General features: G+C 38.1%; 2 protein-coding genes and 2 pseudogenes across 5 annotated transcripts in view; 1 reads left to right on the forward strand and 3 right to left on the reverse strand.

The window, feature by feature from the left end:
* Window positions 1-6,703, reverse strand: part of SSH2 (slingshot protein phosphatase 2) — a 252,213-nt gene extending 245,510 nt beyond the window's left edge. For 2 of the 4 annotated variants that reach the window (XM_040455430.1, XM_040455432.1), the window contains exon 1: window positions 6,421-6,703. In XM_040455430.1, the coding sequence (XP_040311364.1) occupies window positions 6,421-6,483 (63 nt within the window). In that variant the 5' untranslated portion in view covers window positions 6,484-6,703. Of the gene's footprint in view, window positions 1-718; window positions 778-6,420 lie in introns of all 4 variants that reach the window. The other 2 variants (XM_040455433.1, XM_040455429.1) reach the window with 2 other exon arrangements.
* Window positions 6,704-7,032: 329 nt separating this feature from the next.
* EFCAB5 (EF-hand calcium binding domain 5) overlaps window positions 7,033-17,811 on the forward strand; it is a 218,896-nt gene continuing 208,117 nt past the window's right edge. The window contains exons 1-2 of the mRNA XM_040455093.1: window positions 7,033-7,283; window positions 8,357-8,450. The gene's annotated coding sequence lies outside the window, so the exon portion shown is untranslated. The remainder of the gene's footprint in view (window positions 7,284-8,356; window positions 8,451-17,811) is intronic.
* Window positions 14,355-15,041, reverse strand: LOC121017261 (peptidyl-prolyl cis-trans isomerase A-like; annotated as a pseudogene).
* Window positions 17,271-17,781, reverse strand: LOC121017263 (COP9 signalosome complex subunit 8-like; annotated as a pseudogene).

Here is a 17,811-nt window from a genome sequence, read left to right on the forward strand (position 1 = left end):
GCCTGGTACAGAGTAAGTGTTCAATAAACAACAGCACTGGGGCGCCTGGGTGGCGCAGTCAGTTAAGCGTCCGACTTCAGCCACGTCACGATCTCGCGGTCCGTGAGTTCCAGCCCCGCGTCGGGCTCTGGGCTGATGGCTCAGAGCCTGGAGCCTGTTTTGGATTCTGTGTCTCCCTCTCTCTCTGCCCCTCCCCCGTTCATGCTCTGTCTCTCTCTGTCCCAAAAATAAATAAACGTTGAAAAAAAATTTTTTTTAAATAAATAAATAAACAACAGCACTTATTATAATAAAGAAAATGGATGATGATGATGATAGGGCTAACGAGGGAACAGCAGAGCCAACATTTTATGCACCTGACCTCTGGCATATTTCACAGTTTGTCTACAAAGTTTGATTCAGCCTTTCTAGAGGACAATTTAGCAATATGTACCCAAAGTCTTAAAAGGCTTCTGGAAACAGAAATGCTTAAAAACAATGGAAGAACTCAAAATGGAAAAGACTGCTGAATAATACTATATCCATCGAGTCATCCATCCACTGATCCACATGTCCAATATTTTTGACCCTAATGATACAAAATTATGAAAACAGACCTAGTCCCTGGCTTAAAGGTTAGTTGGGGAGATAAGTAGTCAAACAATCAAGTATGTTAAAGAGATCAGAGCCACGATGGGTAAGTATAAGGTACTACGGTGCGCATAGAAGGAGCACCTACCATAGTCTGGGAGTGGAGCCAGGGAAGCTTCCCAGAAGAAGTGACATTTAAGCTGAGACCTGAAGGATGAGTAGGAATTAGTCAGGTAAAGAGATGAAGAAAGTGTTCCAGGTAAAGGAAACAGCATGTGCAAAAGCCTAGAGATCAAAGGGAGCATGGCATGTCAGCTTGACTGAGCAGTGTGCAAGGCAGGAACTTGGGAAGATACAGGGCTGAAGAGGTAAAAGCAAGGTTAGCTCATTAGAAGTCTTGCTAGCAAAACTCTGGAGTGTAGACTTTATTCTAAGGGCAACACAAACAATTCCAAGCAAATAGTGCTAATAAATGAAGAGTTAATATTCATAATATATCAAGAGGGTACACAGGTTGAAAAGAATGACCAAATAGCTCATATAATGGAAATAAGGGATTATAGTGAAGGTTGTACAACTCTGTAACTTTACTAAAAATCACTGAATTATAAAATTATTAAAACGGGTCTATTTTAGGCTTTGGAGACGATACCTCAATAAAACTATCTTTTAAAAAAGTTAACAGAAACGCCTAATAAAGATTTGAAAAATACTCAACCTGTCTAGTAATAAGATATACATAAAACCAACGAGCTACTATTCTTTATCTTTGAAAATTACTAATGATTAAATGTGAAATGAGAATATCCAGTGTTAATAAGGTTAGGATAAATGAGTATTCTTATACTATGCTGGTCTGTGATCCAGTAATTCTATTTCTTGAAATTTTAGTAAGGTCCAAAATGATGTCAAATATTTATGGCCAATGATGTTCACTGCAATGTGATTTAAAATAGCAATAAAAAAAATTTGGAAAAAATCAGATGTTTACTAATAATGGAATGGTTAGAATGAGTTATAATATAACTGCTCAATGCAGCCATTTAAGTGATGTGGTACTACATCTATGATTTATTTAAAACTTAAAAAACATATATATATATGAAGTTACATACACAGCAGCATTTCAGCTATGTTATAATATATACAGATATAACACATATATAAATAGGTAGATAGACAGAACACATATATTTTATTATCTTTTCTGTGCTTTTCTATATTTTCTAAAATTTCCTACACTGCCCATGTATTATTTCTACAGTGTAAGAAAGTTTCTAAAGCTTTTAAAAATTTAAAGGCATCACTTTTAAGTATTTATACTTCAGATAAATCAATTTCATATTTGCTATGGTTTTATTTTCTCTGGGGAAAGATGCAGTCATATTTGAATATATATAATAAATAAGTAATTCAATAGTATCTTATTTATCAAATATCATATATGTAAATAAATTTCCTGATTAATTAAAATGTACATTATAAACATCAAAACTTCAGTAAGAATTGGATGGATGTCTATCTAAAAGTACAATTCACTCAATCCTGACTGCTTAAATGAAGAGAAAATAAGATGAAGCTTTATTATGATTATTCAGGGTCATCTTAGAGAGGGATTTGTCCTCACATTAAGTAGTTCATAACTGCCAAATTTTTTCTTATGCCAGTTATTTAGAAATCATCTTCTTCCTCCCTTGCTATAAAACCATCAGCTATCATTTCCCAGAACTATTAGCTGCCTGTCTTTAGCAGCACTTGCCACACTTTCCATTCCTTTTTTGCTGTTGATAATCTTCTAAGAATAAGAAAACTAAATATCCAAGTTTTAGGAATTATATATAAACTAAGAGATAATAGGCTTCAAATAAGGGTATCACCTAAAAATGATTTGCACAGACCTAGATGATTCTGTTCTAGTTAAGCTTACAATATAAATGAAGTGCAAAGAGGAGTTCTTGATTGTATCTTAAGTCTTGATTTCTTTACTATACTGGCAGTCAAGTTCTCAGGATCAGAAACTCATATGCTGTTTCACACCATGGAAAGAAATGTGGACTAGGAGCCAAGGAACTTAGTTCTAGTGCAGGTTCTTACACCAACCAGTTTTGTAACCTTCAGTAAGTCTTTTAACCTTGGTACCTGTCCTGCATAACTTATAAGGCTGCTCTAGACTTAAAGTAGATCACAAACACAAAAGCACTCTGAAAAGTATAAAGCACTACACAAAAGTAAAATATTTTTATAGTATTTCATTGTGTTTATATGACCCTGGATCAACATAGGTATCCATTCATAAAATTCATACCAGAAAGAAGGAAAGAGATAATTCTTAAATTGCCTCCTATTAATTAGGAAACATCTATTATCTTAGAAGAACAATACATTCCAAGAGTTGGCATCTCTGATTCCTCCTCCCCTATATCCAGTCAGTTCCCAGGCCCTTTGTGTTTTCTCCATAATCCCTCACATCTGTCCCTTTCTTTCCACTACCAGTTCACATCCCCAGTTTAGGCCTTTTTATCTTACACCTGAGCTACCACAATAGCCTCTAACTGGTTCCACTCGTGGCCTTCCTTTGCCTCTCTCAAATCCCTCTGGCCAACAGCTGCCAGATCAATTTTCTTAAAACACCACTGTGATTATATCTGTTCAAAACCTCTGAAGACTCTCCATTACCTTCCCCATCAAGTTCAACCTCCTAAGCTCAGGAGTCTAAGCAGTCCCAGCTTCCTCTTCACCTTTATCTCTTACTACTCTTCCAAAGAAATCCTTCTTCAAACTGGTCTAGTTAAGTCCTTCAGATATGCCTTGTACTTTTCTGCCTGTAAGTGTTGGGAATATAGCTTCTCTCCACCTGGAATACTCTCTACTTCCCAGCTTCTATCCCAGCCTATACATATTCTACCCATCCTTAAAGGCCTAGTTTGAGATCCACCTACTATGTGTACTTTTCTTTGATTACCAGATGGAAAATTCTAAAGTTAGACAAATCTTCAACGGCTAAGTGACACTGGGCACATTCCTTAATGGCTCTTTGCTTCAGTTTCTTCATCTGTAAGATAGGGATAATAGCAATTTCCTTTGGACATATTGTGAGGAGTAAATGAGTTAATCCACGTAAAGCACTTGGCATGATGCCTGGCACAGACAAAAACCCAAGAGATGTGAGATACTGTTACTTCTACTATTGCCAGTAGTGAATTTATCTTAATCTGAATTCAGACAATACTGGCCATTACAAACCAGCTATTCATATACATGCGGTATCATTTCCCTCGCTCTCCTTTTCTACCCTCTCATCTCACATTTGTTCTTTCTGCCCCCTCCAAGATTACATGATCCTGATAGACAGGGTCAATGTCTTATGCATGTTAGTATCTATAACAGCCACACATACCCAGTAGATGATCAATAGATTTTTTTAATCCCCAAAATGAATATTGAAAAGCTGACAGTATTAAAATGTCCTACACCTCCCACAGTGAAAAAGTAAAATGAAATGCTTAAAATTATTAATTAAAAAATCTAAATCTCCAATCTCACAAAATTAAATCTCTACTTTCATGGTTCTCTAGATTCTTTTTGCTCTCTTTTACTTTTAAAACAAACAACTTAACCTATTCATGCAGCAAGAGATGCAAGAGCAAATATACGCAGGTCAGACAGCAGCCAAATATCGGAACACAAGAACCACAAGACAACTCTGCTGAACACAGCGCTGGATGAAGTGAAATAGGAAGACAATTTAAAGGGAAAGGTAACTGGCTTATCAGTCATACAAACACTATTGAGTGTTACACACACACACGTCCCAGGATTCCGAGGGCCATGCATACACAACTGAAATAACCAAGTTACCATGGTAAGTAGACATAGAAATATCAGCTCAGCAACTGAGCTTACCACATAATCAATTTAATTACCTATCTCAAAAGTGACTATTACTATACCTCAATATTCTAATAACTAAGTTTTGGCTAATTAAGTCATATCAAGTAGATATGGCCTTACTGTATACTAATCATTCACCTCAAGGAACTTAGTATGATAACTTGATATATATATGTATGTTATTATTATAGCATAAACTGTTTTAAACAATGCCCAGGGGAAATGATGTTACTATAATACTGGTTTATAGTGTATTTATTTGCATGACTCTACTAACTTTCAGTTGCTTTCTCAGCCAAAATCACACCTGGTGACCACTATTCTCAAAGGGTTTACTAGTAAAGAGAAGTAAAATGGTCTGATGGAATGTTAACTTTCCAAAATCTAGCATAAAGTACTACATATAAATAAATTTTACTAAATTTCTATCCTATGATACTTGTCTTCAGAGGACCTTAAAAACATTTTACCACCTTTGAAGTGCAACTATTCTCAAATCACAAAATCTTAAGAGTTGGAAAAGGCCTTAGAAGTCCCTCACTGCAGGAATTCTTTATACTAACTTCCAGGCAAAAGGTCCTCCAGCTTTTCTTTTAATACTTTAAGCAACGGACATTCACTATTTTTGCAAGGCAGTCCACTCCACTGTTACAAGATTCTTCTTCCTTACAATCATTGAAAATCTGCCTCCCTGAACTTCTACCCAAGGATCCTAGTTCTGCTCTCTGCAACAATACAAGTTAACCCCCGAAATATAATCACTTCTAGAATTAGGATATAATTGTCAATTTGGCCACACAAAATTCACAAGAAAGCTCAGGGGGGAAAAAAAAGAAACCACCACTATACTGAATTTTGAAATTCAGGAAACTATGTTGAAATCACAAGTCACTGTATTTTCAAGATATCAAAGCCCACGGCTCAGTGAACATATAAATATAAAGAATAACCTGACGTTTTACAGTGAAGGGTGGTACAGTGTTTAGTGAATACCTTTTGGCAACTTGAAACTACTAAATCCACCAACACAGTTTTAAAAATTACAATTCTGTAGGAAGTTCAAGATGGCTTTTCCAGTTGCTCATTATTTTCATTCTATTTCCTTCTACAACATTTGCATGTTTTAAAGATCCCATTTCGCCCCACTGATGCAATATTTTATTTTTTAAATAAGCATTTTCAAGAATAAAGCCTAAAAGAGTGGGGTGTAAAGGGATGGAGGTGGGGCTAGGAGCAAGTCAAAGAAGGGCCCAGCAGGAAAAGGCTGGTTATTGGGTATTTTCCTTCTGGAAGCATGCTTCACTGGCATACGCATCTGAAGCATACAAACACAACCCAACAACAAGAATGATCATGAGCAATGAGTGCAAGGCATTAATACCTGTAAGATGTAAATGAATTGGCCCTGGTTATCAAACAGCGCCAGATGCTTCAGGACTACTTAGAGAAAAGGTAAGAGGTCCAAGAAAGAGACCTCTCTGCTGGAGAGGAGGGAAGAAACCAAGGAGTAACTACCAGCTCAGCAATCCAATGAAGCCCAAACAGTACCAGAGCCCAAGAAAGACAGCAAGTGACTAGAGGGAAGGCACATACCCCGGAGAGCCTGAAGAAGGGGTTGCAGGGTGGGAATACTGAACGAGTCCATGAAATGGGTGTGGGTATAGGGATGTGGTGTGTGTTAGGGGCAACGCAGGAGTCCCATCGTCCTCTCCCTGCAGCAGAGCAACAGAGGGTACAAGGAAGGGGGAGGGTGAAAAGCAAGAATGACTCATTCGCGAAAGGAAGTGTTCAAGCCGTAGGAAAGCATGCCACGGGGGGGGGGGGGGGGTTCGCGGCAGCCGAGTGCCAAGGCCTGGGAAGCGGCGCGGCGCGTGCGCAGTGGCGCTCGGCGGGACCCGCTGAGGCAAAGCGGAGCCGCAGTGACAGAAGCGAGCGGAGCGGCCGCCGGGTGGGACTCACCGAGGCGCAGGGGCTGGAGGTGGTGCTGGGGGTAGGCGACCGCTGGACCGTGACCAAAGCCATCTAGGCGCTGCTAGGTTGTTCCGGGCAGGGCATTCTTGTCCTGAGTATGGGGGGCGGGAGGGTGACGGAGCCGGGATGGGGAAAGGGGTGTGGGAGGGGGGGTGAGGGGAACGGGGAGGAGGAAGAGGCCGAGGGAACGGCCGCAGGCTCCGCACCCACCACCGGACTCTCGCCGACTGACGCGCCGAACGGGCGGCGGGAGGGCGGGCGGGCGGTTCGGCAGCAGCGGGGCACAATGAGCGCTCCCAGTGCGCAGGCGCCACCTGTCAGCAACCGCCTCTCCCCTCGGCGCGCGCCGCCGCCTCGCCGTAACCCTTGAGTTGCCGGAAGCCGGCCGGTTGTTTGCGCCTCTGACCGCCGCCCCTTCCTGGGTTTCCTCCTTTGCTCTGGAATCGCGCGGTTGCCCGCGCCCGGAGGCTGTGAACTGGGATGGGGGGAGGGGCCCCGGTTCTGGGAGCCTTTGGAGTCCCCACTCCTGAGAGACGACCATTTCATGAGGTGGGGGCGCACAGCTTAACCGATCTTAGAGAAAGGAAACTGAGGTGAAAATCCTGAGGCAAACACGTTGTCTGGTGGGAAGGGGCTCCGCGGGGTTTCAAAGGCTTTCGCTAGGCGGGAGTGAGGCTTACTGGACTAGAGACCCTCGTGGCGCGACCAGGAGACGAGTTTATCCCCCTTTGACCCGGCTCTCGGGGGCTTTTTCTAAGCTGTACCACCCTCTATCTCAGAGTCCATGTTTTATGATGCGACTTCGTGAAAGAAAGAAAGCTTTTTCATATTATACCCTGAGAAGCTTCATGGTAGGTACCCTCACACTTCCTCTATTACCCTGGCCCCTAAGGACTCACTCATTCATTATTCCTAAGGTGAGAGAGACAGTATGCGCCCGGGAGGCCGAGAAAGCAGGGCTCACAGAGTTATAAGGGTCCAACCTGCTATTTACCTCCCACTTGCTTCCCGATGGGAAGAAATTCTCTTAAATAGCATTTGCTCTTTGAGATTTTTTTTTTTCTCCTTCGGCTCTAGGTTTCATAGACAAATGTGAAATGTAGGTTATTAAATATTTTAAAGGAACAATCTAAAAGATAAACCGTCAGCATGGGGCGCTTGGGTGGCTTAGTCGGTTAAGCATCGGACTTGGGCTTGGGTCATGATCTCACAGTTCATGAGTTTCAGCCCCACATGGGGCTCTGTGCTGACAGCTCAGAGCCTGGAGCCTGCTTGGGATTCTGTGTCTCCCTTTCTCTCTGACCCTCCCCTGCTCTCGCCCTCTCAAAAATGAATAAACGTTAAAAAATTAAAAAAAAAAAAAAGATAAACCATTAGCAGACCATAAGCGAAGAAAGTAATTAAAAATCAAGATTTAAAAAGGGGGGAAATCTTACTACGCAAATATCATTGATTGTTTACACAGAGAAAGTTGACAAAGCTATTTCTCAATTTGAGTGGACGCTCTGGAATATACCACCATATGTATCAAAACTGAGGAAACACACACATTAAGGAGTTTGCAGTTATTAAAGCCACCTCCTCCTGTTTGTCACTCAAACTCTCTTGGATTTCATTGCTTCCTTTAAACTGACAGGACTGTCATGTGCTCCTTCTGGCTGCTGTATGGTTAAAGTGCCACTAGAGCCCTCTGTGCTGAGCCTTTGTTCTCTCCCTGGGGCCCTGCGGTTGAAATAATTAGCAGGGAGGTTCCATCAAGAATCAGACACTGAGGGTCCCTGTACTGTACAGTCCTGTGTAGAATGAATTGCTGAGAAGCCAGCTGGAAGGCTTTTGCCCCCTGGTGGTGGTCAAGAGTGCCTGCGAGACAAAAATTAAACAAAGATGTATGGTTCACAGATTAAACAATCTGTGTTTTTCCCAGAGCTGCGAAGTAAACAGGAAAAGACAAGACAAAGTTCAGAAGTAAGAACTTTGAACCAATGCTTAGGAGACCACACAGGAAGCTGTATGCATAGGTAAGAACTATACATAGCTGAAAGCTGAATGAACTCAAATGAAACACGTGGTTTATAAGCCAAAGTATTGTTCTAGAAAAAATATTATACAGATCAATAGGTCTTAATGTACTTGTATGTTGATTTTCTTACTGACTCAGGATAGCAACACTGCCTATCTAGTTTTGTGTCAACATAATATTAAGAAATTCTTTTGGCAGATGAGAGAATTCCATTAATCTCCCAGTGGGAAAGATCACTACTGTAGGAGTCAGAAGACCTGGCTTCTAGTTCCAATTTGTAAAACCTTATGCAAATGGCTTAAACGTTTTAAGCATTGGTTTCTACAATGGAGCTCTAACTCACAGGATTCTTGTGATCAAATGAGATAATGCATGGTAAAGTCCTATATAATCTGTAAAGCCTTGTATGTAATTAAGATAACTTTATTATTCTTTGAAGTTTGTTCCAAGTTCAGTCAGCTTTTGCTGAGTGTACCCTATGTGTAGAAAATAGCATCAAGCAAAAAGGGACTAAAAAGGGCTAAAAAGATGTATGATTCATGCCTTTCTCAACAGTGAGAGAAGTAGATCAGTGGTCAAGAGATGTGTCATCTGTAGGAAGATACAGAACATCTCTATTAAACATATCTGAGAAGATAAAATCCTGGTCAAAATTGGGATTATAAAAAAGTTGGGATTATAAAGTACCCAGATTCACATTAAGTTTATTTGTATCAGGAAATTAATTTATTAATTTACAGAGGAAATATCTCTTCCTGGCATATAACCTTTTAAGGAAACTAAGATTTGGAAATTAATGGTGCGTGTTCATTAATTTATTTGTCATTAATTGAGAAAATACTGAGTGTATATTTTATACTAGAGACTGTTTTAAAAACAAAATAAAAGTCTGTCTATCAGGGGCTCAAAACCTGTTAGGGAAAAACACACCAAATAATGACAGTATGGCAGAGTGGCACTGTGGATTTTGTCACCTCTGCTAGGCCCCCAAGGGAGACACAGATATAGGAGAAGTCTAGTTATGTGCAAAGTGCTTTAGAAACACAGAGGAAGAGGTCTGGGCAAATATACATTTTACAATATTGCCTTTCAGGCTTTGGCTGCAGAGCTAGATCAAATGTGAGCATTTGAAATCTATACTGTCTTCCCTGGATTCCACCCTGGTTTCTACTTTCTGGTGATCTGAGGAAGTATTTACTTCTAACAGAAAAGACCCTAGAATCCTCTTAATATGTTAGTTGAATTTAAGAAGAGAGAGGCCAAGAGCAGGAGTCCCAAAAGAGGGAGCCAGAGACAGAAGTCCTCCTAGTTCTATTTATAGCACCTTTATTCTTCCCACCTGTGATAATGGAGGCCTAGTTGTGCTATTGGAATTCCTTTAACCCTTAACTTGTAACATCACTTCTTTGGGGATGAAATTATAGGGGAACTTTTGAAATTCTTGAGTCACTTGGTTCTTAAGCTTTGAGAACTTATGAAAAGTATTAACTATCTCTCAAGAAAGATATATGTGCGCATTTCACAAACCCACTGAAATCCATTGAGAGGCCCCGGTAAAGAATCCTATCTAAAGCTAAAGCAGTGCTTCTGAACCTTTTTTCATATCATGACATCCATAGAAATAATAGTTGTATAGCACACTGGGATAAATTTAAAGGAGATTTGGAGGCAACTATAATGGGGCATGGTGAAAATACTTGTATTTATATAATATAATGAGGAAAAGAAAACATATTCAGGATATTAAATATTGAATTTGTATAAACTTCCAAATAAAGTTTCTCAAAAATTTAATGAAAAACTTGAGATTGCTTCTATAAGCATAATGTTTTTTATGTAGGGTTTTTAAAAACATTATTACAATATGATTGATTATACTCTCTATGCTATACTTTTCATCTCCATGACTTATTTATTTTGTAACTGGAAGTTTCTTAGTCCCTTTCACCTATTTCACCTGAACCCCTATTTCCCTCCCTTTTGGCAACCATCACTTTGTTTTCCATATTTATGAATCTATTTCTGCTTTTTGTTTATTCTGTTTTTTGGATTCCACATATAAGTGAAATCATGTGGTGTTTGTCTTTCTCTGTCTGACTTATTTCACTTAACATAATACTCTTCAGGTCCATCCATGTTGTTGCAAGTGGCAAGATTCCATTCTTTTTTTATGACTGAATAATAAATATGTATATGTATATGTGTATATATATATATCACATCTTTTTTATTCATCTATCTATAGATGGATACTTGGATTGCTTCCATATCTTAGGTATTGTAAATACTGCAATAAACATAGGGGTGCTTATATCTTTTCAAATTGGTGTCTTCACTTTTTTTAGGCAAATGCCCACTAGTAGAATTACTGGATCATATGATAGTTCTATTTTTAATTCTTTGAGGAATCTCTGTAATATTTTCCATAGTGGTTGCACCAATTTACGTTTACCAATTACATCCTCACCAACACTTGTTATTTCTTGTCTTTTGATACTATCCATTAAGACTGGTGTGAGACAATATCTCACTGTAGTTTTGATTTGTCTTCACCTGATGATTAGTGATGATGAACATCTTTTCATGTGTCTGTTGGCCATCTGTATGTCTTTGGAAAAATGTCTAGTCAGGTCCTCTGCCTTTTTTTTTTTTTAATTTTTTAATGTTTATTTATTTTGAGAGAGAGAGAGAGAGAGTGCAAGTGGGGGAGGGGCAGAGAGAGAGGGAGACACAGAATCTGAAGCAGGCTCCAGGCTCTGAGCTGTCAGCACAGAGCCTGATGTGGGGCTTGAACTCAAGAACCATGAGATCATGACCTGAGCTGAAGTTGGACACTTAACTGACTGAGTCACCCAGGTGCCCCTACCTATTTTTTAATCAGAGTATAATTTTGTTAGCGTTGGCTTATATAAGTTCTTTGTATAATTTAGATATTAACTCTTTATTGGTTATATTGTTTGCAAGTATCTTCTCCTATTCAGTGGGTTGCCTCTCTGGTTTGTTGATGGCTTCCTTTGCTGTGCAAAAGGTTTTTATTTTGTTGTAGACCCAATAGTTTACTTTTGCTTTTGATTCCCTTGTTTGAAGAGACATATCCATAAATATGTTGCTAAGGCCAATGTCTAAGAGTCTATTACTTATGTTTTCTTTTAGGAATTTATGGTGTCAGGTCTCACATTTAGGTCTTTAATCCATTTTGAGTTTATTTTTGTGAATGGGATAAGAAAGTGATCCAGTTTCTTTCTTTTGCAAGTAGCTGTCCAGTTTCCCCAGCACCATATATCGAAGAGACTGTCTCCATTGCATATTCTTGCCTCCTTTGTCAAAAATTAATTGACCATATAAGTGTGGGTCTGTTTCTGGGTTCTCTGTTTTGTTCTCTTGATCTCTATGTATGTTTTTGTGCCAGTACTATACTGTTTTGATTATTATAGTTTTGTAATATATCCTGTAATCTGGGATTGTGATACCTGCAGCCTTTGCTCTTCTTTCTCAGGATAGCTTTGGCTTTTCAGGGTCTTTTGTGGTTCCATACAAATTCTAGGATTATTTGTTCAAATTCTGTGAAAAATGCCATTGGTATTTTGATAAGGATTGTGTTGAATTTGTAGATTGCTTCTTCCAATCCATGAATATGGTATATCTTTCCATTTGTTTGTGTTATCTTCAGTTTATTTCAACAGTGTCTTATATTTTCAGAGTATAGGTCTTTCACTTTCTTGGTTAAATTTATTCTTAGGTATTTTATTCTTTTTGCTGCAATTATGAATGGGAGTATTTTTTTTATTTGTCTTTCTGCTACTTTCTTATTAGTTTATAGAAATGCAACAGGTTTCTGTATATTAATTATGTACCCTGCAACTTTACTGAATTCATTTATTACTTCTAATGGTTTTTTGGTCGAGTCTTTAGGGTTTTCTATATAAAGTATCATGTCATCTGAAAATAGGGATAGTTTTACTTCCTTACCAATTTGGATGCGATTTCTTTTGTCTGATTGTTGTGGCTAGGACTTCCAGTATTATGTTGAATAAAAGTAGTGAGAATGGACATCCTTATTCCTGATCTTATAGGGAAAGCTTTCAGTTTCACCATTAAATATAATGTCAGCTGTGGGTTTTTCATTTATGACCTTTATTATGTTGAGATGTGTTCTCTCTAAATCTACTTTGTTGAGAGTTTTTATCATGAACAGATATTGTATTTTATCAAATGCTTTTCTGCATCTATTGAAATGATCGCATGGTTTTTATCCTTCCTCTTGTTAATGTGATATATCACATTGATTGGTTTGTGAATATTGAACCATCCTGGAATAAATCCAACTTGAGTGTGGTGAATAATCCTTTCAATGTATTGTTGAATTTGGTTTTGGTTTGCTAGTATTTTGTTGAGGATTTTTGCATCTATGTTCATTGGGGATATTGGCCTGTAGTTTTTTTACAGTGTCTTTAAAAAATTTTTTTTTCGGGGCGCCTGGGTGGCTCAGTCGGTTGGGCGTCCGACTTCGGCTCAGGTCACGATCTCGCGGTCCGTGAGTTCGAGCCCCGCGTCAGGCTCTGGGCTGATGGCTCAGAGCCTGGAGCCTGCTTCCGATTCTGTGTCTCCCTCTCTCTCTGCCCCTCCCCCGTTCATGCTCTGTCTCTCTCTGTCTCAAAAATAAATAAAAAAACGTTAAAAAAAATAAAAAAAAATTTTTTTTTCAATGTTTATTTATTTTGGGGAGAGAGAGATAGAACGTGCAAGTGTGATCAGGGTAGGGGCAGAGAGAGACAGAGACAGAGGATCTGAAGAAGGCTGTGCTGTGTCAGCACAAATCCTAATGCAGGTTTTGAACTCACAAGCTCTGAGATCATGACCTGAGCAAAAGTCAGACACTTAACCAACTGAGCCACCCAGGCACAGTGTCTTTTTGTGGTTTTGATATCAGGGTACTTCTGTCCACATAGAATGTATTTGGAAGTTTTCTTCCCTGTTCATTTTTTGGAATAGTTTTAGTAGAATGGGTATTAACTCTTCTTTAAATATTATATAATATTAATATTATGTATAATAATTATAAATTATATTATTTATAATATATTATATAATAAATATATAAAATATAATGTATTTAATATATAATAATATAACATTAAATATTTTATATATTATATAAGATATACATATATATATATTTACTATCTATATAAATATACATATCTATATAAATCAGGAGTCTGACGCTTAACCAACTGAGCCACCTGAGGGCCCCAGTATTAACTCTTCTTTAAATGTTTGGTAGAATTCAGCTGTGGAGCCATCAGGTCCTGGACTTGTGTTTGTTGGGAGTTTTTTGATGACCTATTCAATTTCATTACTAGAAATTGGTCTGTTCAAATTTTCTATTTCTTCCTGATTCCATTTGGAAGATTGTATGTTTCTAGGAATTTATCCATTTCTTCTAGGTTGTCCAATTTGTTGGCATATTATTTTTCATGGTTTTATTTTATAATCCTTTGTATTTCTGTAGTGTTGGTTGTTATTTCTCCTCTTTCATTTCTGATCTTATTTATTTGAATCCTCTCTTTTTTTTCTTTCTTAATGGATTTGTATAAGTTTATCCAATTCTATTTATCTCTTCAAAGAACCAGCCATTGGTTTCGCTGATCTTTTCTATTGATTTTTTTCATTTCTCTTTCATTTATTTTCACTCTAGTCTTTATAATTTTCTTTCTTCTACTAGCTTCGGGCTTTGCTTGTTCTTTTCCTAGTTCCTTTACTTGTAAGTTTATATCATTGTTTTGAGCTTTTTCTTATGTCTCAAGGTAGACTATAAACTTTCTTCTTAGAACTGCTTTTGCTGTGTCCCAAAGATTTTGGACCATTGTGTTTCCATTTTCATTTGCCTCCATGTACTTTAGTTGTTGTTGTTGTTGTTTAGTTTTTATTTCATAATCATAAGCTTAACTCTGCAATCCAGCTAGACTTGGAGGGGAGTAAGGAAAATATGGAACCCATAGAACTACAGTGAGAGCACAGATTATAGGATATTTCAAGCAGATAGGGGTGAAGGGATGTACTCTTGAGCTATAAAAGGAATGGTTTGGTAGTTAAAATAAAACACAAGTCAAATTTATTAGATTTGTCCAGTCAGCTTTGGTGATCTTCTTGCTGATCTTGCCATTCCTATATCCAAGGTGCTCCATGGCTTCCACAATATTCATGCCCTCTTTCACCTTGCCAAAGACCACATGCTTCCCATTGAACCACTGAGATGAAACACTGGGAACCATTTGTGTTGCATCCAGCATTTGCCATGGATAAGATGCCAGGACCTATGTGTGTCAGAATGAAATTCTCATCAAATTTCTCCCCATAGATGGACTTGGATCCAGTGCCATTATGGCATGTAAAGTCACCACCCTGGCACATAAATCTTGGAATAATCCTGTCAAAGCAGGAAACTTTATAACCAAATCCTCTGTCCCCAGTGCTCAGAGCATGAAAGTTTTCTGCTGTTTTTGGAATTTGTCTGCAAACAACTCAAAGGAAACACGGCCCAAGCAATGTCCACAGCAATGTCAAAGGACACAGTGGGGTTGACCATGACTGGGTGGCATGGGCAACTCTGGGATGGTGGCACCTGCAAGTCTGTCTCCATGTATTTTTTGATTTCCTCTTTGATTTCTTTGTTAACCATTGGTTGTTTAGTAGCATGTAGTTTAGCTTCAATGTGTTTGTGTTTTTCCCAGTTTTTTTTCCTTGTTTCTAGTTTCATATTGTTGTGGTCAGAAAAGATACTTGATAGGATTTCAATCTTTTTATTGAGACTTGTTTTGTGGACTAATATGTGATGCTGGAGACTGTTCCGTGTGCATATGAAAAGAATGTCTATTTTACTGTTTGGGGATGAGATGCTCTGTACATATCTGTTAATCCATCTGATCTAATGGGTTATTCAAAGCCACTCCTTCCTTATTGATTTTCTGTCTAGATGATATATTCATTGGTGTAAGTGGGGTATTTAAGTCCCCTACTATTATTGTGTTACTGTCAATTTCTCCCTTTATATCTATTAATATTTGCTTATATTTAGGTGCTTCCATGTTGGGTGCATAGATATTTACATGTCAATCCTGTTTTTACATTGATTCCTTTTTATCATTATGTAATGCCCTTCTTTTTCTCTCGTTACAGTCTTTGTTTTTAAGTCTGTTTTGTCTGATGTAAATATTGCTACCTTTTTTCCACCTTCATTGCATGGAATATCATTATTTTATCCCTTCACTTTCAATTTGTATGTGTCTTTTGGTCTGAAGTATCATAGACAACGTACAGGTGCATTTTGGTTTTTTATCCATTAAGTGACCTGATGTCTTTTGATTGGAGCATTTACATTTAAAGTGATTATTGATAGGTATGTACTTATTGCCATTTGTTGTTTTCTGGTTGTTTTTTAGTTCTTTGTTCCTTTCTTATCCTCTTGTCCTCCTTACTTTTCCTTCTGGTTTCATGACTTACTTTCGTGTTATGCTCAGGTTTATTTTTTTATTTTGTGTATAATAAGTTTTTAATTTGTGGTTACATGTGGGGTTCATATATAACATGTGTATTAGCAGTCTATATTAAGTTGGTCACTTGAGTTCACATGTATGCTGAAGAATACATTCTAAAGGCACTAAATTTTTACTCCCCCTGCATGTTTTATGTATGTGATATCATGTCTTACATCTTTATTTTATATATCCCTTGACTACTTTTTTGTAGATATAATTGATTTTATTATTTTTGTGTTTTAGCCTCCTTACTGACTTTATAAGTGATTAATCTGTTACCTTTATTATATGTTTGCTTTTACTAGTGAAGTTTTTTCTTAATTTTCTTCCATTTATGTTATTTTCATTTAAATAATTCCTTTATTTTATTTTTTCAATTAAATATTTATTGAACAAATGCAGAATAAATTAAGTGGGGTGTGGGGAGATAACCTGAAGATACAATGAACATCTCCAAATATTCAGAGGGCGTCACACAAAAACTGAAAGACTTGTTCACCATTTTTCCAAAAGGCAGAACTTGAACCAAAGGATAAATATAAGCAACCAGTAGGCTGCAGGACAGTTGGGCAAAGTGTATCACTTATCTTAATAACTTTGCCAATATAATGCTTTCCACCCTACATTTCCCTGCTTCTAAAAGGAATATTACATCTAATATGTCTCCTGAGGGTCTTAAATAGTCACATTTTCATGACAAACCCTCCACTGCCAGTACACTGGATGTACTAACACTACCAGGAAAAGATGTGAAGTTAACACACTGCTTTACTGAGGAAATGGTCTTTTGTTCCTCATCTACATTTCAGCATTCTGTGTATGATATTCAGGAGGTGAGGAGAAAGGAGAGCACATTCTCTGAAGAGGGTGGATAGGAATCCTCAGCAGCTCAGATACTGCCTCTGGGGACAGTCTTTCTCAAATCCCACATGAATCACTGTAACTCTTAACCATCGGTGCAGACTGGGGGGTGTGCTGTGCTGCGGCAGGAACAAACAATTGACAACCACTGTCCCACATGAAGCAGGAAATCTGTGTTTTATAGTCACTAGGAAATATAAACTGCATAATACTGACGGGTTCCATCCAAATTGTCAAATATTACAAAACAAAAATTGTTTCAACAACTATTCAGCATAATGTTTAAGGACAAAATACATATAATATACTATATATATGTATTTTATCACATACTCAGTAGGGAATGCTGGGGTGCTAATCCATCCAATAAATTGAAAATAAAAATTTTACATTTCTATATTTGTCAGTATACAGGATTCTGAAGGTGGATCTTGAATTCAGAATGATATATCAGTTTTTGATGAAAGCCACATAATTGGTCAGTCTGGCTAACTGCTGCTTGTTGGGGATTGGTGGAATTGGGGCAGGTTCTGATGAGGGAATGATCCAGTTGAAGGAAACATCCAGGGCCCCTGCAACGGGTTTTTTGGGCATAACATTCTTGTGGTGAAGTGGGCTTGCCATCCTTGTTCTAATGTACCTTTCACAGCCTCTTCCACAGGAGCCTGACAATGGCTGCAAAGTCGTTGGCTCTTTATGGAGGTGTAGGCTTGAGAGACTAGGGTGAAGGCTCTTCTCTTTGTGGCATCTCTAAGTGCTTCTATGATTGGCCAGACCATCTCAGACCACTGGTGTGCGTTGAAGGTCATGTAGATTCCAGGAAAATCTCTCTCCAGATTCTTTGTCCTACTGACCAAATTCCCCCAAGTTCAGAATTTACAGATTCTATAGTATCCTTTTCCAAAGATATCTTCCATTATTCATGTCATTATAAAGCCTAACAGCTGACCATACACTGGG

This window comes from Herpailurus yagouaroundi, unplaced genomic scaffold (assembly GCF_014898765.1).
Source record: "Herpailurus yagouaroundi ecotype Mexico unplaced genomic scaffold, PumYag 215, whole genome shotgun sequence".
Taxonomy (NCBI): Eukaryota; Metazoa; Chordata; class Mammalia; order Carnivora; family Felidae; genus Herpailurus; species Herpailurus yagouaroundi.